The sequence below is a fragment of the Macrotis lagotis genome, chromosome 1 (assembly GCF_037893015.1).
Source record: "Macrotis lagotis isolate mMagLag1 chromosome 1, bilby.v1.9.chrom.fasta, whole genome shotgun sequence".
Lineage (NCBI taxonomy): Eukaryota > Metazoa > Chordata > Mammalia > Peramelemorphia > Peramelidae > Macrotis > Macrotis lagotis.
The window spans coordinates 299,013,664-299,037,329 of NC_133658.1; the positions used below are offsets into that span (position 1 = coordinate 299,013,664).

Here is a 23,666-nt window from a genome sequence, read left to right on the forward strand (position 1 = left end):
AAAGCAGAAGATTTACAAATAAGATTCCTACTAGAAATGTTCCAATACGCAGTGGGATGGGGATAAATCCCTCCTCCAAAGAACTAGATTCAAATTCTTCAAAGATTCAAAATTCTTCTCTTTTTTTCCTTTCTCTTATGACAGCCCCTACAGATTCTACTATATTACAATATATGTTGCTGGTTGTTTTTCTATAATAAAATGAAAGCTCAGAATGCAAATGATGCCATCTATTAGGGAAGTTAAACAGCCTTATATTATTCAATTAGTTTGTTAACACATTCAAAGCATTAACTCATCTTGTTCAGAAATGCTATTTTCCTTCTCTCTTCCAAACACAGATTCTTCCTTTAGCCCTAATCCTTTGGAGTCACTGTCCTTTCTTATTAATTTACTCTATTTCCACCTCCCAGGCAAATGTCTTATTTTCAGCTTCTTTTACTCCCTGATGAAGCAAAGTCTTTGTCTATCTGGTATATCCTCTTGAATTCTAATGAAAAACCACTTTCTTTGAAGACACCTGAACCCCAATTCCACCAGTGTCTAATGAAACTTCCAGAATTAGCTTTCCCATCTATTGTGAATATACAATACCTTGTTCTCTTCCCCTGAGTTTCTGCTTTCATAATTCTCCTTCTTTTTCTATACATTCCTCTTTTCAATGTTTATCCCCAGTCCTTCTCACCTGTACTCTCTATTCTGTCAACCTAAAATTCATAGTATCAATATTTAACCAAAGAGTCCCTGTAAAGGAGTCACATTTCCAGGTCACTGTTTTTTCACAGACAAACACTGGCATAATCACTGGCCTTTCTGTTCTAATTCAGTTTCTCTGTCACAGTTTCCAGCCAGATAGTATTTATCTCCAGTCTTCAATGATTTGGGGAAGGACTGTTTTTGATCCCATATAGAAAATACTTAAGAATTCAGTGATGATGTACCTTTAGGTAATATCATTCTCTAGCTGTTACAAATTCTAAAGCCTTGTGTAAACAAACCAATAAGCAGTTTGACAGCAGAGGTTTAGACTGACAGCTTTTAAAGGGTGGGGAAGAAATCTTAAATTTCATCCAGTCAAAAACCTAAATGAAGACCATGAGGAAACAAAAGCTCTCAAGAAGTAAAACAATTTGACTAAGGTCACACCAGTGTTTAGTGGCAGAATTAGGGGAATTTAACAATTATTAAGTACTGATTCCAGCAAAGAGCTGTACTCTGTACTCTGATAGCAAAGAGATTGAGGAAGGCTTCAGTGCCCAGCCTGCCAAAGTGATGTCACTGATGCAGAGAGAAGTTCAGCACAGTGAGAAACAGGGTAAGTCAAAGGGAAAGTCCAGACAAAATACTTTAGGAAAATCAGAGAAGGAAAACAAGAGGGAGTGTATGAGACATTTCAAATGAAACTTTAGGAAGCAGCTATTATAAGACAGAGGTAAGGGGCAAAACCAAGATCAATGAGCAGGAAGCAGTATGGGCACAAAACTCCTCCTAATAAATCTAAGTATCATATCCATACTGAAATCTGGTGGAGAAATCCAAGAAAAAAAGTCAGTTATTAAAAATTTTTTTTATTTACTTTATATCTGATGGAATAAAATAAGCATTTCCCTAACAGTATATTTTTTAAAAAACAGATAACACATGAAACCACAAATTTATTCAATATATAATAAAATCATCATGTAAATTTCTTTTTTTTCTTCCCTCTTCCCTCCCTCTTAGATGGCTACCGTGTGTGTGTGTGTGTGTGTGTGTGTGTGTGTGTGTGTATGCCAATATATCTACATTTATTTGTATACAATTAAATTAAATTGGCAATGAGTCCTTTCTGCAGCCTTGGTCAGCACAGTCACCAAGAAGTCTTATAGACACAGGGTCCTGGATCTGTCCAGGAACCACCACATTCAAAACACTTCAGTGCCAGGGCAAGAGGACATCCCAGACTATACCAGACCACCAGAATCACAGATTCAGAGGGTGATGCTCTGAAGTAGAAAATGGGTGCAGTCTCTAAGGTAAGAGATGCAAACTCAGAAGCAAGCAGCAGCAGCAGCAGCAGCAGCATGTCCAACCCCAGGAACCAAGTTAGGTCTTAGTTCTAACTTCTAGTCCAATCTGAAGCCTGCAGAAGAAAAACCAGGGCAAGAATTCCAGACCATAAGGGATCCTGCAGTCACTCTGAAGCAGTGGAACTTCCCATCTGGCACAGAGTGGCCCAAGCAGCAGTTTGCTGTTGTTCAGACCCAAGTCAAGGTCAAAAACTTGCAGAGTTCAGATCAGGAGAGCAACAGTCAAACTTTACCCTGGATCAGACTACTTTCAGAGCACTGAAAGCTTGTAGATCCCCTGAGCTGTTCTTGAGATCCTGGAATAACATAACCCTCAATACTCCCAAGAAAGTTGCAAAAGGACCAGCTCAGATCTTCCCTCCAAAAGTATGCAGAACTGTGCTCAAACATAAAGTCCAAAGTCAGGAAGTAGTTTGGAAGAATAAACAAACAAAAAAAAAAGAATCCTCACAAAAAATTATCATGGTACCAGGGATGCTCAAGACACAAAACTAGAAGAGAGGGATTCTAAAGGATCTATAAGCAAGTCTCCAAAAAAACTAGAGCTTGGGCACAAATTCAACTAGAATTACTGAAAGGGATAAAGGAAGAGGGTTCTTTTTTTAAAGAATTTTTTAAAAACCATTTTTTTAAATCAATGAAATGAGAGCAATAGAGGAAAAAGTTGGAAAAGAAATGAGAATAGAATAAAAAATTATTAGAAAGACAATTATTCAGCTTGGTACAAGAACTATAGATTCTTACCCATGGCAAACAAACTCCCTACAAATTAGAATGGGTCAGTGCTGCCATGAGACAACAAGAATTATTAAAACCAAGTCAAAAGGCTGGGGGAAAAAATAGAAGAAAATATAAGCTATCTCACAGTAAAAACGAATGATCTGGAAAATAGAATAAAAAAAATCTCAGCTATCATATTTCAAGAAACCTTAAAAGAAAACTACCCAGATCTCTTAGAATCAGAAGATAAAAGTGGAAACAGAAAGAATCTACTGCTCCTGTCTGGAAAGATGAAGACTCCTGAGAATACTATAGACAAAACTCGGAGATTCCAGGGCAAAAAAAAATTATTACAAGCAGTTAGAAAGAAAGAATTTAAGTATCAAGGAACCACAATCAAAAGCACACACTACAATAAAAGGAATAGAAAGTTTGGAATATGATATTCCAGAAGGCAAGGATATAGGCTTGCAACCAAGAATAATTTACCTAGCAAAACTAATTATAATATTACAAAATAAACCTTTAATTGAAATAGACAATTTCCAAGACTGATAAAAAGACCAGAGTTGCAGAGGAATTCTGAAATTTGAATACACAGAAGTTAAGAGAAATAAAAATGTTGAATATGATTATTATTAATAACTAATCATAAGGAACTAAATAAAAATAAACAGCTTACATTCCAATAAGGGGAGATGATACATGTGTCCCCTCTAAACCATATCTTCATCTGGGGTAGAGAGATTCTAATTATATAGAAGGTCTGGGATTACATTCTTGATGAACTTAATAAAAGAATGGAAAAAAGATAGGAAGAAGAATCCACAAGGTGTAAAGGAAAGGAAGGCTATGGAAAATTATCTTGCATAATCAAGGTGCACAAGTAGACAGTTACACAAATGAAGGAGGGATGGGGTGGAAGCAGCTGACACTGGAACTATGCTCTCTTTTGAACTAGGCAAAGATACACATATAAACACAGTCATTCACCCACAGAATTGGGCATAGAAATACAATTCACTCAACAGGGAAACAAAGGGAAGGGAGAATTAGATAGGGTAGATTAAAGGATGGATTGATATTAAACAAAACAAATTCTAAAGATGTACTTGGATTTATAGTTCTTTTTTGAGGTGGCAAAGAATGGGAATGTGCAGGAGTGCCCATCACCTGAGGAATGATTGAATAAGTTATGGCACATAAATGTAATGGAATACATTTGAAGGTACCTCTCATCCCATCCTCCAAACCCCACACTGCTAGCTCCCTTTTCTGTATAGTCTTCCCATATTAGAATGTAAACTCCTTGAGAAGGGACTGGTTTTTAGTTTTTGTTTTGTTTTTATATGTGTCCCCAGAACTTAGCAGAGTACCTGATACATAATTAAGTACATAAATGCTTGTTGCCTACCTACTTGCTTGCATAAAATATTACAGAAAGGTCAAGGAAGATGAGGGCCAAGAAAAAGACAACCACGTTAGAAAGCACTTTTAATTCAATTTCTTTCTTTCTCTCTCTCTCTCTCTCTTTCTTTCTTTCTTTTTTAAGCTTTTGCAAGGCAATGGGGTTAAGTGGTTTGTCCAAGGCTGCACGGCTAGCTAATTATTAAGTTTCTGAGGCCGGATTTGAACTCAGGTACTCCTGACTCCAGGGCCAGTGCTCTATCCACTGCGCCACCTAGCCGCCCCATTTAATTGAATTTCAACATAGAAAGCAGATTCAAAAGAGGCAGCTAAGTGGCCCAGAAGAGTGCCAGGCTTTCAGTCAAAAAGGCCTGACTTCACATCCAATCTCATCAGGTGTGTGATCCTGGGCAAGTCATTTGACCATTTGCCTTAGTTTCCTTACTTGTGAAATGTGGAACCTACCTCCCAAGGTGTTGCAAGGATCAAATGATATAATATTGTACAGTGTTTAGCAGAGTATTTGACATACTGTTGATGCTATGTAAATGAGAGCTATTATTCTTAGAGCCATCACTATTATTAATGAAATGAAAATCAGAAGTCAGATTGCAAGGTACAGAGGCAGGAAAAAGAAGATGGGGAGGAAACATCTATAAACTAATCTTTCTAGGAATTTAGTAGTGAATGGGAAAGTACCAACAGGATAAGAAATTAAAAGGATGGTGGGGTGTAGGGAAAGTTTTAAAATAAGAGAAATACAAGTGTACTTCTGGAAAGCAAACAAAGAATAAGTAGAGAGAAAACAGTTATGAATGAGATGGAAATCAAGACCACAAGTTGAAGAGACAGGTGTGGCTGGGAAACTGAGTTTAGTCTTGGAGAAGAGGATGGATGAAGATGAAAGCATTCTGGCAACTAAGGGAGGGAAGATAAGGAAATTGACCACAGATGGCCTCAATCATTTTCAATAAAGGGGAAGGTGAGTCTTCTGGAGAGTGTGAGTGTGGGTGATACCTTGAGCACAGAGATGTGTGTAACAACAGATCTGAAAAATACAATAAATGATTCAATCAGCTATGAGTTTTTAAAATACTGTCAAATAGTAGTAAGGATACAATTGAGATTAGAGAATATGAATTGACTGGAGTGAATATAAGTTTTTAACTTCCTCCAGGAAGAAAAAGGTAAACAGAGAAGGTAAACAGTGTGCTTGATTCAGGATTGAGAATGAGCTGACAAGAATGCAGGTATCTAACCAGTGCTCTTTTCACTAAGTCACACTTCCTTTTTACTATTTTTTGGAGCCCCGCCCCCTAAACTAAGCACACAATTATAGCTTAATGTATCAACTTGTGACTTGAGCACCTGGAAATAAAGATGGAAATAAGTACATACTAATCATATTTAAAGAACTTTCTCTAAAAAAAAAATATTTAATTAAAACATGAAAGGATTTCTTTTGCTAACTTCATTTGTTACTCTAATCACTTTAGTAGTAGCAAAAATCTACCCAAATTTTCCAACTATTAAAACACTACATTATGTTGTTAATTCAGGAATATCTCAAATACAATTTGGCAGCTATTTCTGCTTCAATTTTAAGGTTGTTTTGAGTAAAGAAGTAGTCAAATATATTAGTCTATGTTTTGAGATTAATTCCTACAAAATGTAACCAAGAAAATGAAATGTCAAGCTTAAATCCTATTCTAAACTGAATTCTTTTAAGCCTGGATTTTCCTTATCACTATGAAGAAGAAAGAAAATTTCCCATTCAGATTGTCATTTTCTTGCCTCAACTTGTATCAAAACATTCTATTCAAATTATGGTGTTATTACTCTAACAAAAATAATGCACAAAGGCTGTTGTCAAGTCATGTTATTTTTAATACACACACACACACACACACACACACACACACACCCTTCCATACTCCCATTCCTTCAATGCCTTAATTACTCTTACCTAAAATAATGTAGAGAAAGAAGAACGGGGGGCGGCTAGGTGGCACAGTGGATAGAGCACTGGCCCTGGAGTCAGGAGTACCTGAGTTCAAATCTAGCCTCAGATACCTAGCTGTGCGGCCTTGGGCAAGCCACTTAACCCCATTGCCTAGTAAAAAATTAAAAAAAAAAAAAAAGAATATGACTTACTAATAAATCTTTTCTTTAGGTCTTAAGTTCTGGAACTTGTAAAACTAAAACAGCATCATATCATTTTCCTACTTTCAATGGCAGCCTTGCATAGAGTCCATGTGTTTAGACACTGAAAAGCAATTTTCATGCCTCAATCATAAGCTGAGTAATCAGCAGAAAAGACAAGCTTGAAGAAAATCTCTGAGACTGATACTTCTTTTTGCATGTAGTTTCAGAGTACCCAGTTAAGTTCTTTTAGCCTTTCTTTAAAATGGACAAAACAGGGGCAGCTAGGTGGCGCAGTGGATAAAGCACCGGCCCTGGAGTCAGGAGTACCTGGGTTCAAATTTGGTCTCAAGACACTTAATAATTACCTAGCTGTGTGGCCTTGGGCAAGCCACTTAACCCCATTGCCTTGCAAAAAAAAAAAAATGGACAAAATATTTGTACTTAGAAACACAAGGAGATAGAGCCAACATGAGATTTAAAACATAAGAATGAGGAAAAAGGAGAGAATTACCTTAAAAAAATCTCTATTCTGTACCTACTGATTCTATTCTGGAGTCAAAACCATCAGCAAGTCTAGAAATTACTGCTACAGAGGGTGGGTGTAATTTGGTCAGACAATTAACAATGTATGTGTATTTGCTGAATACATATCCCATATGCTGGTACCCTAAATCAAACACAAACAAATATTTTTCTGAGGTCGGAAGAAGGAAAAAGGTAATAACAATTTCCTGCTTGCTCTTACAGTCAATTCTGAATGTAGACACATCCATGACCTATAAGACGTAATCATCAAAGTGGACAGCTGCCAGTCAGCAATTTCCATCAGCTACTCTCTCTTGGGGCTCTCTGGTTTTACTGTTCTATTGTCCCTAAGGAGAAACTATACTTCCAATGCTTTTCCTTTCCTTCCATCTTGGCCTCTGGAGTCACTGACTCTAAGCAGATCAAGAAAACATCATGCTTTGATGATTTATCTTACTACTGATTGCACATAAGCTCTTCCTGGTACACTCCAAAACATTGTCCTTTGTGGTGTACCCCCTGGGCTTTGAATACGTGACTTATAAAAATGGCTTATATTTGTTAACCTGTAGCAGCAGCAAGTATTTCTGATAGACATAGAGGCAAAGTCATAGTTGTTTTATAGGGCTTTAAGGTTTACAAAGCACTTTACAAATATGATATCATTTTATAGCATCAACTGCTGTAATACCATAGTATTAAATGGTGTTTTTCCTTACTTCTATTATCCCTGGACCATTTCTGTAGACCACATCTTGTAGCTTAGATAGGCAAAGTAGGAAAACTTACAAGTCTTTTTACACATTTCAAAAACTATCTTAAATTCTTAGGATGAAGATTTCTGGATTTTCCTCTTCATTTACAGAATATATTAAAGTAGTAAGAGAAAAAAAGTATTCTATTTTCCAACTCACAGAGTCCAGAAACATTTTCACAATGAAGTACTTACGCTTTGACATCAGCTGTCTCCTGAGACGTACGTGTCAGGGTGCGAGAGCGCAGCCGCTCACCCGCTTGCTGAATTTCTTGTAAGTTACGTTCTACATGAGGAAGCTCAGAGATGCCCTCAGTCTCAGCAGCAAGCTGCTCAGCCTGCTGAAGAAGCTCACCAAAGCCTTCAGTATCCATTTCTGATGCAGGTATTTATTATGCAGAAGGAAAATACAGGGAACCTAAAGAAAGAAAAAGAAAAACTTAAACTGTGCAAGTTTTCAGTAAAACTTAATAAATTACTAGGTCTTTTTATAAACAAAAGAAGCAGCAGAGACAAGCACTAACTGGGATTAAAGAATCTTTATATGCATAGCACAAGAACAATAGTGATAGAGTATTAGAGTGATAGAAATGAGTCAGACCAAGAAGAAGCAAATATATTTGGAATCAAAAACAATGTATAATATGGAAACCAATAAAGCAAATACCTGCCCTTTCTTTCAAAAAGTATAAAACTACTAAAGTGCAAAGAAGTATGTAATGTCACTCTAAAATTGCTGCTTTATATTATATTATATTATATTATATTATATTATATTATATTATATTGTTATTGTACTTAGCCACTTTCAGAGAATACACTGTGAGGGATCTGACTAAGAGTATGGTGAAATGAAATGAAATTTATAAACAATGTTTTTGAAATAAAAAAATTTCATACAACTCTATTTTTGACAATTACTGCATTTCAGTCATATAGAACAAAAAGCTTATTAGTATAAAAAGATAGTGAAGAAACAAGATAGTTAAAATAGAAGATTATTATAATACTTTTCTTCCTTCACTTCCTACCTTCTCCCCTGCTATTAATGTTCTACCAGACTAGAAAAGGCATAATCTTTAGATGTAATGTAATTTTTTTTTTTGATATGGACAGACCAATGCTAAAAAGCACTGCTACTGCTGAGCAGAAAAGTTAAGATTTTTTTAAAAAAAGGTTAACTTAGAGGGCATGATTCAAAGCAAAATAACATTTGCTCAGAGTAAATGAGCAGAGTTTTAAATGTACTTTATAGTCCAAGTTTGACTTTAATCCTAGACTGAATCTCATTTTAACACTTATTCTCACTTAACATTAAATTATGATCATTTGAAATGTTTGACCAAACAGTCTGTATCTGTGGAAAAATGGAACACTTTGCATGTGCTAACCACATTTCCAAGTGTTAAAAATACAAACTGAAAAGTGAAACCATCCCTGCTCTTAGGAAGCTCACACTTTAATTAGAGGAGACATAAGCAAAAGAAAAGTACAATTGCAGGGCAGATGCAAAAACTTGGAAGTATGAAGGGTGTATAAGTTAGAAAAGTAGATCACATGTACAGAAACAATAAAAGTGCCCACTGGGTCCACCTGTAAATACAAACAAAATGAGGGAGAAAGAGGAGGTAGGTAAAAGAAAGGGATACACAGCTGACACTTCAGAGCAGATGGCAAGAACTGATTGAAGGCAGTGGCAGGGCAGGGTTTGAAGACCTGTCATCTCATCAGAAGGAATGGGATTGCTGACTACCACCACCTCATCTAATCCCTGTGAACATTTAGGTAGCTTAGGTTATAGAAGAAAGAAGAGCACCAGATGGGCCTGTGAGTCTTCAGGCGACATAGCCATCCTGGGTAGGGTTCTGGGATGGCTGGGGAAAGAGGAGGCAAAGAAGGAAAAATGAGGGTAAGTGATGTTCTCCAATAATAGTTTCCCAATCTAGGTTTTTGACTGAAAATGGAACTGTTTTTTTCTCACCTAGTTTTGTGATATTTGAATAGGCCTATTATGTGTCAGGCACTGGGGCTACAAAGCCAAAAAGGAAACCATGCCTGCTCTCAGGGAGTTTAAATTCTCAGGGGGAGTGAATATACACATAACTACATCCAAACTAAATATGAGTTAAGTTGTTGGGGGAAGGCACAAGCTGGAGGGAGGACCAAGAAAGAAAGGTCTAATGCAGAGGTAGAGCTTGAGCTGAGCTTTGGCAGAAAGCAGAGTCTCAGAAACAAAGATGGGGTGGTACACACTCCATCCACAAGAGCCAAAGCCAACACCAGGTCCAAAGGCAATGAATTAGGCATGATATGCAGTGTTATGAGGAGGAATTTCAATAAAGCCAGTTTAGTATAAATAAAGAAAAAGTAATTTTTATGATAAAGCTAGAAAAGTAGGCTAGAGCTTTATTATAAAGGTTTTGAAATGATTTCTGAGAAGTTTGTATTTGATTCTAAAAGCAATAGGGAGCCACCAGAGCTTGCTGAAGCCTTAGAGGACTAGCCCAATTAATAAATGCTTTGGAAAAAGTCACTTTCGCAACAGTGTGGAGGACATTTTGGAGAAGGGAGAGAACTGTGGCAGAGAAAACAATTATGAGGCAAGTGCAACAGTCCGAAAGAAAAGTGGTGAGACTGTAGTAGGGTGGTGGCTCTGTGAGCAGTTAAAAGGGGGACAGATGCTGGTGATATTATGGAAAAAGAATCAACAAAACTAATGGGTATGTAATCATTTTCACTTTCATAATAAAAATAATAATGGGTAACAGAGCTTAAAGGTTTGTAAAACTCATATACATACATACATACATGCATACACACACACACACACACACACATTCACCTTCTGAATATAGCTAAACATTCTACTAACTTCAATAGTGAAAAGTAAAAGCAGGAAATTTTTCTTGGAAAGGAAATGCAGCAAATACAGTACTGTTTATTCCATTTTGTAGGGAAAGTTCTGAGGAAACAGCATGTACATTTAGTTATACAACTGCCTCTAACTCCTACTACCAGAATGAATAATAAAAGTCTAGACTGTAGAACATTTGTTTTCATGAATATACAAGTTGAACATAAGTTAAAATATTCATCTCAAATACAATTTGCTAAAAAAGATAATTATATTAGACTAAGGTCATAAAGCTGCCAGAAACTTTCATTGAGCCAACACCTATATAAATCTTCACTTTGGCTGATTTGAATAAAAGCCATCAATTAATTTAAAATGAATGAATCATAGGAAAATTAATTATGGATGTATTTTGACCAAAGTAAAAGATTACATAGGAAAGCTTCCACTTTGATTTATCACCTGTCTTCTTTTATCAAAGGCTCCCTGCATGTATGCGCACACACACACACATACACACACACACACACACACACACACAGAGCACTGTCTTGCCATACAACATAATAATACACAACTCATCCTGAACACTCCTGAGACAATGGCTCCTTGGAGGTGTGAAATCAAACTAGTAAATCTAACCTCTTTGCCTTCAAACTATTTAGATCACCTAAATAAATGTACTATTTTTTTATAAGCCATATAAATATAGTATAACTATATACTATTACTTATATTTTATAAAAATATGCTACATAAAATAATACTTCATTTCTCAGACTGTAAAAAAATCTAAAACCCAAAAGGATGAATGGCCAAAATAAGCAAGCAGAAACTGTGCTATAACTCTAGTGATGGAGAAAAATATAACAACTAGTATTAGTTGCTTTCATGTTAGAATTCAATTCAACAAGTGTCATTAAATACCCACTATTTGTTAAACACTGTCCTTACCCTCAATGAGTTTTCAGGCCACTTAAAGATACAACTTGCATTGGGGTCAGAGAGGAAAAAGTCTGAAAAAGTTCTATAAAATATTATACATAGGAAAATATGATTTGGCTGGCACTATAATTGAATCTAAGGCTTAGAAAGCTTAAGGAGATTTTAGTAGTTCCTAAATCTACATTTAAATTACAACATTAACACAGCACAATTAACCAATAGGTTAATTCCATTAATTATCAAAGGACAATTTAAAAAAATTATTCTGCACTTAAATCCAAACAAAATGGGCATTTACATATGCCCAGTAGAACAACAAAAAAAATTGCATGAAACTGCAGACCTCTATTATGTACAGCTTGCTTTTCTTTTCAATTATAAAATAAATTCAAGCTGTTGCTCTCAAAGCTGTCTTGCTTGTCTATGATTCAAAGTACAATTTTAATCCACTTCATGAATTAAATGAAAAAGAAGTCTGACAAAATACAAGGATTAAACAAAATCAATCTTTTAGACTCAAATTTCTGAAAAACAACAACAAATTATTGCTGTGTCTAACTATAGTGCAAATGGGGTTGGGAAATGATTCTAGAGTAACTCCAAAAAGTTAATTATAATGATTTTTAGAAATCCAAAGTTTGTTGATATTTAGAAATCCCTCAGTGAGAAAAATCAAGCCTTTCTTTATATTAATAGAAATTAGGCTGGGATCAAAGACAAAATATTCCATGTAATTCAGGTTAAATTGATTTTTTTCAATGCTCTAGTACAAAACAATTATAAGCAGTCAGTAGCATCCTCATCAAAAATGAAAACCAACTATTCACACTGTGGGCAGGGATGGTTTTATTTTTTTCTTTGTAGTTACACTGTTTTGCACATGGCAAGAGTTCAATTTAGAGAGAATTAGAGACAGTAGTATAAGATTATACAATGAGCATTCTTTGAGTTAGAAGATTGAGTTGATAAGTAAAGATTAATACAAGAAAATTCATACTGATTTGTATATAACTAATTTTACACTGGGGCTAGTCTTGTTAAATGACACCAAGACAATCAGCTGCTACTTCATGTTAACATTCCATGTCCAATAAAACTCTAATATTTTATTATCCTCCAATATTTTTATGGAAGAAATTTCCATATTCCATGTATGAGATGAATAGAATTAAAGATAAAAGTGCAAAAAGGTCAAATTTCTTCATTTGAAATTATCACTTGGTATTAATGAGACAATTACAAAAACTAATCATTTCTACTTTCTGAATATAGCTACGTTCGATATTTAATTGGGCCACAAAAGACTTGAAACTTAAACATTTAAATTGCTAGGCACATTCAGTTATCTTTTAAATCAATAGTTACCAAAGTATAATTCCCAGCAAAACTCTAATATCTAAGATGGTTTGAGTCGTTTATAGTAATTAAATGAAAAGATAAAATTTTCTACATTTTGTACTAATAATTTAATTGTGATACTTCTCACTGATGTGTCATTATTTTAAAGAAAAGCTGCACAAATGATTTATTCTGCTGAAGTATCTGTGCTCAGTCCCCAGCTAACAAAAGCAGGTTCAGGCAGGTGAATTACTGCTTTCAATATACTATGGTTTATGTCAACCCATAAATGATTATGGCATGTAAGACTAAAGGTTGCAACTCTCTACACAATATTTAACAGAAAGAAGCTGGTTCTGAAAGTTATCACCATCACAGTAACCACAGTGAAATAAAGCAAAAGAAACTTTAAAAGCATCATGGTCATCCAGACTAAGAGTAATCCACAAGTCTTTTTACTTTGCTTCAAAAAAAGTATTTAAAATGAAGGCTTATGGGATTTATTTGAAGGTGGGCTTCACTAGATACTAGCTATGTAAATAATCTACTGACCTAATTGGGTGAATTGTTGAAAGCACTTCAGCAACACAATTATTTCTTTTCCTTCTTATTCCCTACAGTCAAAATGATATAGTCACTCAAGAAATACAAGACTAAAGGGAGAGATCAAAAATAAGAAAAAGATTAGCTTTCTTTTTTGTATATGAAAGCAACACACTGTTCTCAATTGGTGTTGAGGGATTTCTATATATCCCCAAAACTTTGGATTTATTTATATCTATATCTTATTTCCCAACCCATCTCCTTCACATCCCAATAGAAGAACAATAGGTATCTGCAATATGATTGGAATGCTGTCAATAGAAAAGCAAATTTTATATATAATCTTTTTTATTTATTTTTAAAAGGATTTTGCAAGGCAAATGGGGTTAAGTGGCTTGCCCAAGGCCACATAGCTAGGTAATTATTAAGTGTCTGAGACCAGATTTGAACCCAGGTACTCCTGACTCCAGGGCTGGTGCTTTATCCACTATGCCACCTAGCCGCCCCTTTTTATATATAATCTTAAAAAAAAATTTATCTTCTTCACAAAACTTATTATTTTAAAAAATGTACTAAATATAAATCACATACAAATATATTTAAGTTGTCATTACAAAACTGCGAATTTAACAACAAATGACATATTAATATAATAGTAATAATAGAACTTTAAGGTTTGCAAAGCATCTATTATCTTAGTCTCATAACTACCTTAATACTCATCTTACAAAGTTATTTGGCATTTATTTCAAAAATCTTGTCTCTAATAAACATCTGATAGTATAATTCTGAATTAGTATGACGTCCAACTTTTTTTCTATTATGACAAGACAGGTGACTTTATATAGAACAAAAAAAACCTTACCTAACAAAGTTTGTGCCATGCTTTTAATTCCATGATGTAATAGAAAAGGCACCAGATAAAAAGTTAGGAAACCCAGGCTCTAGTTTCAGATCCACCAATCTCTCTTGGGGCTATTTATAAAAGGAGAGGGATTGAACTAGGTAATTACTAGGCTCTAACATTTTATGAGTAAGGGAAATTTCATTTCTCTCAAACTACATGTCTCCTGCTATCCAAATGTCCCTTTTTACTTTAGGTAAGTTGTCTGACATTTCTACATGGCATAGGTAATCTTTACGCTGGTCCCATGCTACTACAATCCATTGTCATTATAAAAAAGAAAACTGTATACAATCCATTGTCATTATAAAAAAGAAAACTGTATTTTGGTGCATGTATTTATCTCCAAATGCCTAATAGGAGGGGTGAAGAGGGCAGGTTGAAAAGAATAGAAATTACATGTACTGTTGGACAATTCTTTATGGTCTTAAGAGATAAGGCAAAAGAAAATTGACTCTGATCATTATTCAATATGTATTTGTCTGAAGAAAACAAATAACTATAATAATATTATGTATATATATAAAATGTATTCTAACATGCTTTAAGAACTGTACTAAATAAGTACATGAATAATCTTCTACTTTCTCTAGAGTCCTGTATTTTTAAGATTCACCTAAAGAATCTATAAATCTCTATTCTACAATTCTTACTTTCTTCTACCTATTCTTACCTTCTCTATAAGAGAGCTTGTTTTTTCCAATGCCTTCATTGTGAATATTATGCTGATAGTTCAAAAATCTAGATTTCTAGTCTTCTCTTCATACCAATAATGATCAATCAAGATATTTTTATTTGGATCCAATCACATCCAACTCAGCATGTCCCTCAAGATCCTTTTCTCTTTTGGAATACATGGATTTGAAGGCCTTTTTCAACTCTAAAGTATTAGAAACCTGCATTAATCACACATTTCTCCTCATCATCTTGAAACAAGGGTCCTTAACTTGAACTCTATGAACTGTTTATTTTTGTTTTGTTAACTTTATTTTAATAATTAGTTTCCAGCTTTTTAAAATGTTTAAAATGTATTTCAATGTAATTAGAGTCTTCTGTAAAACTATGTTTTATTGTATACATTTAAAAACATCATTTTGGAAAAGGATCCATAGAGTTTATCAGGTTGCCAAAGGGGTCCATGACAAGTTAAGAAATCTTAAGTACTTTTCAACTTATTTACTCCTTTGGCATATTTGTATAGCATATTTATTAAGGAGTCTGGGAGGGAGATAAGTCAAATACAAAATATACAATATTTTCCCACCCAATACATTCCTCTGGACTTCTCTATCACTCCTGGGAAACCTCAGGTATCTTGTACAATCACCTCAGTTCTAGAACTGATAACTCATTAATAACCCCTGCCTCTAATTGAGGATGATGGAGAAGGCATGAACCTCCATATAAGGAAGGCACCAAGACAGTCATATCTTCATGTCCCACTTGGCTTTAATACTCTGCATTCCTCCTCTGGACTTCACCACACGATCCCAGCACAGAGCATGGTCCCCTCTTCACCCCACTTAGTTTTCTTCAGTGTGTTGTTTTTCCCCATTAGATTGTGAATTCTTTGCAACATAGGGGTGATGATCAACCTTAATGGACTTGCTCATTCCATCAATGCAACAAATCAGGCACAATTTTGGGATATCTGCAATGGAGAATTAGCAGCTGTATCCAGCGAAAGAATTGTGGAGTTTGAACAAAGACCAAAGATTATTATCTTTAATTTAAAAAAAAAACATTATTATGTTATTTTGTATTATTATGTAATATCATTATGTAATTTTTCTTTTATACTCTATTTCCCCCCCCCAAGGATATGATTTCTCTCTCATCACATTCAACTTAGATCAATGTATACCATGGAAACAATGTAAAGACTAAGAGACTGCCTTCTGTGGAGGGTGGGGGGAGGGAGGCGAGATTAGGGGGAAAATTGTAAAATTTTTTTAAAAAAGATTGTAAGTTCTTTGAGGACAGGGGCTTTTTTCTACCTTTTTTTAAAATCCTCAGTACCTTGTCACCTAGCAAGCACTTAATAAATTTAAGGGTATTATGGAGCTGCAAATCTTAGTGCCAATACTGATGGGGAAGATTGTTTTGGGGAGGGGGGAAGGTAGAAGTAGGAAAGGCTTTAAAAGAGGAATTCAACAGAACAACAATCCAGACGTAAGGAACACTTCAAATCAAGAAGTTTTTATCAAGCATTTTATTATATGTTGAGTATTAGGGTAGATGCTGGGCAGGGAACAATCACACAAATAAGTAAACAGAAAATAGACAAGAATAAGCACAAAATAATGGAAAGAGACAGGAGAGACACTAAAAATGGGTGGAACCAGAACAGAGCATCTCTGCGAGGTCCAAAAGGGACCAGCACCTCCAAGAGACAGACCTGAGGAGGAAGAGCGTACAAAGGCTTCTGATAAGTCATGTGTGAACAACAGCAAAGAGGACAATCTGGTGAGAATGGAGACTGGAGAAGGAAAGTGTAATCATCCTGGCAAAAGAGGATGGTGTCAGATTGGGAAAGCTGCATTTTATCTTACAGCAGAGGTTCTTAACCTGAGGTCACTGGACCCTAAAACTCTCCAAGACTGCTAATGCTAAATGCTAAACAAAGGAGTCTGAATTTTATTCAGAGGACAATGGGAAACTACTTCAGATTTTTGAGCAATCTTTGAATAAGAAAAGATTATCTTTTGAAGCAAAATGTCATTCCCCATACACAGTCTATGACCAAGTCTTATCTATTTATTTCTTTTAAAATCCTCAGACTAGATCCTTAACAACTGAATTAAATTATATTAAACCAACTTCTTTCCAGAACAGTCTCACTGATTCTACTTTAATATAACAACAAACTTGGTATAACATAGAGGAAAGAGCATTAGATCTGGAGTCTGAGGATATGACAATCATTTAAACTCTCTGCACCTGAGCTTTCTTAGCTGTAAAATGGTGGCAATGGAAAATAGACCAGGGGTTCTTTATTTGAATTAAAAAAATCTGATAACCAGTTGCCTTTGTAATTCTTCATATTCTATTTTATGCATTAAAAGTATTATTCTGAGTTCAAAGACTTGACACAAAAAAGGCAAAAAATACAAGACTTGATGACCCTCCCAAATCCTTTTTATCTCTAAATCTATGCTCCTCTAATCCACTTAAAACACAATATTTGCCACATAATAAATGACAGATAATTTAATTGAATGCATGTCTTTTTCTTCGCTTGGTCTCTAATATCATAAGGTATAAATTCTTAACCTTCCATTCTTTTTTCTATATTCTCTCACTCCTGCTCCAACAGCTAAAGTGATTTTTCTCAAATATCTAAGAATGTAGTTTCAATTGTTCAAAACTCCAGTGGGCTTCCTTAAGGATCAAATATGAATCCCTCTGCATTTGAACAACTTTCTAACCTTGCTATATACAGTCCTCTCTCTTTGAAATCTAGCCAGGCTGGCCTTCATGCTGTTCCTCACATATAACTTCTAACTAACTATAAGAGTAAGTGATCACAGTCTAAATTAAATGAACCTCAATTGAATAGTTTTGGTCAACTCATTCAGCTAAGGGACCCACTCCCAAAAATGGCCTTGTACTTATGTATTTATTTTTGGTTTTTGCAAGGCAATGGGATTAAGAGACTTGCCCAAGGTCACATAGCTTGATAATTATTGCCTGAGGTCAAATTTAAACTCAAGTCTTCCAGACTCCAGGCCTGGTGCTCTATCCATCCCACCACCTAACTATCCCTATTTTGTATGTATTTATAGCCAGAAAGATGACAGAATCTTCCCAAATCAAATCTAAGCTCCTTAAAGACAGGGACTGTTTTAGTCTAGTCTTTGTATCACCAGCATGGTATGTGTGTAATAAATATTGACTGTTTAATTATAAGTAGGAGGAAATAAAGTTGGAAAAACATTTAATTGAAAGTTGGGTTATGGGCACCAGATCTTGACTTTCCCCAAAAATTGAAATGTCCTATTAACTCCTGGGAGTAGGCAGGAAAAGGGGAAAAAATTAGGTGTCCATTACAATAGTTTAGGACAGAGTGGGGGAGTCTGAATAGGGTCTCTAATAGGGTTAGGGTCATGGGGGAGAGAGAAAAGGGATGGATATGAGAGATATGTAGAAAGGACAAGATTTAGTGAGTGAAGGAGTGAGGGGGAGTAAGGAATAAGACTGTTAAACCAGTCAGTAAATAAGCATTTAAACACTTATTGTGTGCCAGATACTGTACTAAGTGATAAGTATACCAAAACAGTCACTGGTCTCTATAAGTTCACATTTTAAAGGAGAAGACACTGTGCAAAAAAAAAATGTACACAAGATGGCTGTTCAGTCTTGTCTGACTCTTCAAGATCCCATTTTGAGACTTTCTTGGTAAAGATAGTGGAATAATTTGCCAGCTGATTTTATAGATGAAGAAACTGAGATAAACAGGATTAAGTCAGCTATCCAGGGTCATACAGATACTAAGTGTCTGAGGCTGGAGTTGAACTCAGGAAGATGAGTCTGTATCACTGATCAACTGTACCAGACAAAACATATATGGGGCCAAGAACAATGCAGGGAAAGAAATATTGCAAAAGGTAAATTTGAACTAACTCTTGAGGGGAGTCAGAAGGTGAATAAGGAGAACATTCTGGGCCTACAGGACAACCAGTGAAAAGGTGCAAGAAATTCAAAGAAATGCAGTAGCCTTTGCTCCTTTGCTTATATCTACCTTTTGGGAACCCTAACATAGTCACATCTCTTTTCTGACACATGAACACCTTCTAAAATCCATCTCAAGTTGCAGTTCCTTCAACATAACTTTCCTTGATCACAGCATTTCACAATAATTTTCCTTACTCTTAATTCCTAAAGTACTTACAGTGTGTGCCATTTAGTGACTGCCTTGTATTTTAAGTTCTTTTTATTTGTATTCTCCATGACACCTATCACTATATTATACATAAACTGATAAAGGTTGAATGAATAAGTCTCTTGTTTTCGAAAGATGTGCGAGTTAAGGAACCATGAGTTTATTACATTTCAACTATGTTTCTTCCCACTCCAAGTGCCTAACAATGTGAGAGCACAGTATGCTGTCATTAAGAAGGGTGCCTAGGTCAGAAAAAGGAAAAGAGGCAATAATGCATAAAGTGTGTGAACAACATTGAGATCTGATTGGAGCCAGAGGGTCTCTGCTCCACACTCTACTTCACACCACTTCAACATTCAATTCCCTTCACTGAATGAATTGACCAAAACTATTCAATTGAGGTTCATTTAATTTAGACTGTGATCACTTACTCTTATATTGTTAGTGCCTTATTTCACAGGTTACTGTAATGATAAAATAAGATAATGTATATCAAGCATTTTGTAAACCTCAAAATGTAAGTTACTTATTACCTGATAAACACAAAACCCCCCAAAAAGAAACAAACTTTAAAAAAAATTATTGAAGAAGCCTTAAAATAGGGAATCCATCTTCATTCTGAATACAAGTCGATCAAGAAGTATTTATTAAGTGTCTACTATATGCCAGGCATTAAAGATATTGGATGGATATGAACTGCTTTTCTGAAAAGACTAATATGAAAAAAAAAATCACTAAATATACTTTACATGGGACTATCAAGCTTCAATTCACATTATCTGTCTTTTCTTCACAGACACCAAGTATTCTACATAGGACACTTATCACTACTTTCCATTTTAAGATGAGCAAACTGAGATTCAAAGATGACTTGTTTAACACAAATTATCGTCCTGCTTATCCCTGCGCCAGAGCTATTTCTACAATGTGATTCTTCCCTCTCTTCATCCAGGTCATATCACTAATTGCGCATATCCTCTAAGACTTGGTCTTGAGCCCACTTTTCTTTTGCCTCTACACCTGAGATTCTTAACATGGCATCCATGGACTTGTGCAGGTTTTAAGGTAACCTTGCACTCAGATGAGAAAGAAAATAATACATCTTTATTTTTACTAATTTTTTAGAAGAAATTTAACATTCCTTCAATAATGAATTAAAAAATAATTCTAGGAAGAGATCCACAGGTTTTATCAGACTGCCAAAGGAATCCATGACACAAAAAGTGCCATCTAAATTATCTTGCTTTGTGATCTCTTCAACCCCTATGACTTCAATTATCAGATAATTTCCAGATCTATATTTCCAAGTCAAATCTCTCTTAGACGTGAGCCCCACCTCACCAACTATCTTTCAGATATCTCAAAGTGGATGTTGTCTCATAGGCATCACAAATTCAAAATGTCCAAAATAGAAAAAATAGAACTCATTATCCATTAACTTCCCAGTCACCCAGCTTTGAAACACAGGTGTCACTGTAATAGCTTTCAAATTGTTAATCCTTACATCAAGGCTCCTCAATCCAACCCTTTCTCCAGTTTCTAAAGTGATTTTAAAGCATTTAAGTGTTTGCTTCCTACCTGTTCAGTCTTCTTACACTTTGCTCCTATTCAAACTAAGTCTACTTAACTCTTCTTCACACGGGGCATTCTATGTCTCCAAGCATTTGTACTGGCTTACAACCCTTGCCTGGAATGAATGCTCTTCTTCAATTCTTATCGACTCCCTAAATCAAGTAAATGTCATTCAACTGGAGAATGGCTTAGCAAACTGTGGTATATGTATGTCATGGAACACTACTGTTCAATTATTAGAAACCAGGAGGGATGGGAATTCAGTGAAGCCTGGAGGGATTTGCATGAACTGATGCTGAGTGAGATGAGCAGAACCAGAAAAGCATTGTACACCCTAACAGCAACATGGGGGTGATAACCAACCTTGATGGACTCCTTCATTCCATCAGTGCAACAATCAGGGACAATTTGGGGCTGTCTGTGATGTAGAATACCACCTGTATCCAGAGAAATTACTGTGGAGTTTGAACAAAGACCAAGGACTATTACCTTTAATTTAGGGGGAAAAAAACTGATATCTTATTGTCTGAACTTGCTATCTCTTTTACTTTATGTTTCCTCCTTAAAGATATGATTTCTCTCTCATCACATTCAATTTGGATCAATGTATACCATGGAAACAATGTAAAGACTGGCAAACTGCCTTCTGTGGAGGGGGGAGAGAAGAATAGGGGGAAAAACTATAAAACTTGAAATAAATAAAATCTTTAAAAAAAAAAGAGGTCTTTACTAGTTCACATTCCCCCTCATCATTACTGCCCTCCTTCTGAGATTATTTTTTTTAGTTTAGGCCTTGAAATATTAGTTATTTACAAACTGTTTCCCCAAATCAGAATCTAAGTTTTGTGAGAGCAGGAACCCAGTGCTCAACACTTTATATCCCTAGTGCTCAGCACAGCATCTATCACTATCTACTCACCTCCTATATCCAATCTGTAGCCAAGACCCGTGTCAGCATCTCTCCAATACACCCTCCCATCTTTCTTCTAATAACCTACTGATGAGTCTTCCTGCCTCAAGTCCCTCCCCACTTAGATCCATCCTCCTTTCAGATACTAAAGTGATTTTCTTAAAGTACAGGTATAATCCTGTCACACCCCCATTGGCACTCAATTAACTCCAGTGGTCCCCCTCTGGACACTGGAGACATTCCAGTCTACTTATCAGAGCTTTCCAAAATGTAGCCCCAGTGTGATTTTATGCAGACCCCTATGAGTTTACTACAGCAGAGCTCTCACTAAAACGGCAAATCAAAATATATTGTCTATTGTTTTAACATAAACTCTTAAAAGTTAAGGTTGGACAGCCCTTTCACTCCATGGATAAGGACTGGCATAGGACCACCTGGCATAGTGTGCCCACATCAAAGAAGGAGCTGTGCTGTATGAGCAAAGCAGAATTTTGGAAGTTCAAAAGAAAACAGGAGATGCTCAAATTTAGAGACATCTCCACTCCACAGGTTGGTATGGACTGGACTTTGTGTGTCTGATCTGAGGTGGAGGCTTCTGAACTTCTCTTGGTCTGATCAGTCATAGTCAAACACACTATTACTTCAAGCAGGAAGGACAACAACTATAGTTATTCCCCTACACATGCCACTGAACTCCTTGAAAGTCACTGCAGCTCTTGGCTCTAGGCATTTTCTCTGGCTGTCCTGCATACTTGAAATATCTTACTTCATGTCCAAACTAATGGAAGTCTCCCTGACTTCCTGTTTCAAATAAAATCCCACTTTCTACAGAAAGCGTTCCCAAGCCCCTCTTAATTCCATTCCTGTGTCTTCCTTCGCTGAATTATTTCTTATTTATCCTGTATATAATTTGCTTTGTGGATATTTATTTTTGTTATCTTCTTCAGAGCAGAAGCTGTCCCTTGCCTTTCTGCATCTCTAGAGGTTTGTCCTTTGCTATGGGAGAGAGGGGATGCCATGCCAAGATCCGGATCTGAGTGCGGGCTGTGCTAAGTCACCAGCCTCAGTTTCCCCTCTGGAGTCATCTGGGTCCAGTGACTGGATACGAAGCAGGACGGCTGGAGATGGAGCCTGGATGTGGGCAACCAGGGCTCAGCGACTCGCCCAAGGTGGCACAGCTGGCGTGTCTGGGGCCACACGTGAACTCGGGTCCTCCTGTCTTCTGGGTGGGCACCCTGACTGAGCGCGCGCCCGGACGGGGTGAGCACTGAGGGGCGCCTGCTCACTGGCACAACGGGCCGCCCGGTCCCCGGGCATGGGGCGCCCCCTCTGCCCTCACCGGGGCTCCCCCGTCCGCCTCCGTAAAACGCGGTGAGGGGCCCGGGCGGCTGGCGCCTGCGGCGTGAGCAGCTCACGCAGGGCCGCCGGCCTGGGCGCCGCGTGGCGGGGGAGGCGGCCGGGGATGAGGAGGCCCCTCCCCGGGGGCTTCCAGGCGGGCGCCTCCGGGGCGGAATGGGGCGGGAGGGCAGAGGCCGGGACAAGGCCGGGGTGGGGGGCGGGGACCCGAGCACGAGCCCGCGCCGGCCAGGCCGGGCCGCCGCCGCCGGGCGCAAAGGCGGCACGGCCCGGGGCAGGGCCCCGCGGCGGCCCAGGACGGGGGCCGGGCCAGAAGCGGCTTCCTTACCTGGCCCTGCAGCCGCCGCAGCCGGCCGGGAAGAGGAGCAGCACAGCGGGCGGGCGGAGCTGCCGCTTCTCGCGCCGCCGGCCGGCGCCTTCCGATTGGCAGAGAGGGGCCCTTCCCAGCAGCCTCCGCGCGGCACGCCGCCTAATTAACTTTATTGAGAGAGAGCGCGCGCGCGCACAAGGACAAGCGCGCGCCCCGCGTGGAGCCCCCGCGCCCGGGGAGCGGCCCGAGCCGCACGCGACGGCCGGGGGACGAGGCACAGGCGCCTCCTCCGCAGGGACGACTAGCGCCATCGATCGCCATCGATCGCCATCGATCGCCCCGCGCGGTATGCCACCCCGCACAACCCCTGGGACAGGTTTTGGTCTCTCATCCCGCCGGGCCTGGACGCGCCCCGACCTTGCGGGCCTTCCA

General features: G+C 37.4%; 1 protein-coding gene across 3 annotated transcripts in view; it reads right to left on the reverse strand.

Moving 5' to 3' along the window:
* Positions 1-23,352, reverse strand: part of NUP93 (nucleoporin 93) — a 95,831-nt gene extending 72,479 nt beyond the window's left edge. For all 3 annotated transcript variants that reach the window (XM_074211268.1, XM_074211270.1, XM_074211267.1), the window contains exons 1-2: positions 23,253-23,352; positions 7,816-8,038 (exon numbers count right to left, since the gene is read on the reverse strand). In XM_074211268.1, the coding sequence (XP_074067369.1) occupies positions 7,816-7,994 (179 nt within the window). In that variant the 5' untranslated portion in view covers positions 7,995-8,038; positions 23,253-23,352. The remainder of the gene's footprint in view (positions 1-7,815; positions 8,039-23,252) is intronic.
* Between the last annotated feature and the right edge of the window lie 314 nt (positions 23,353-23,666).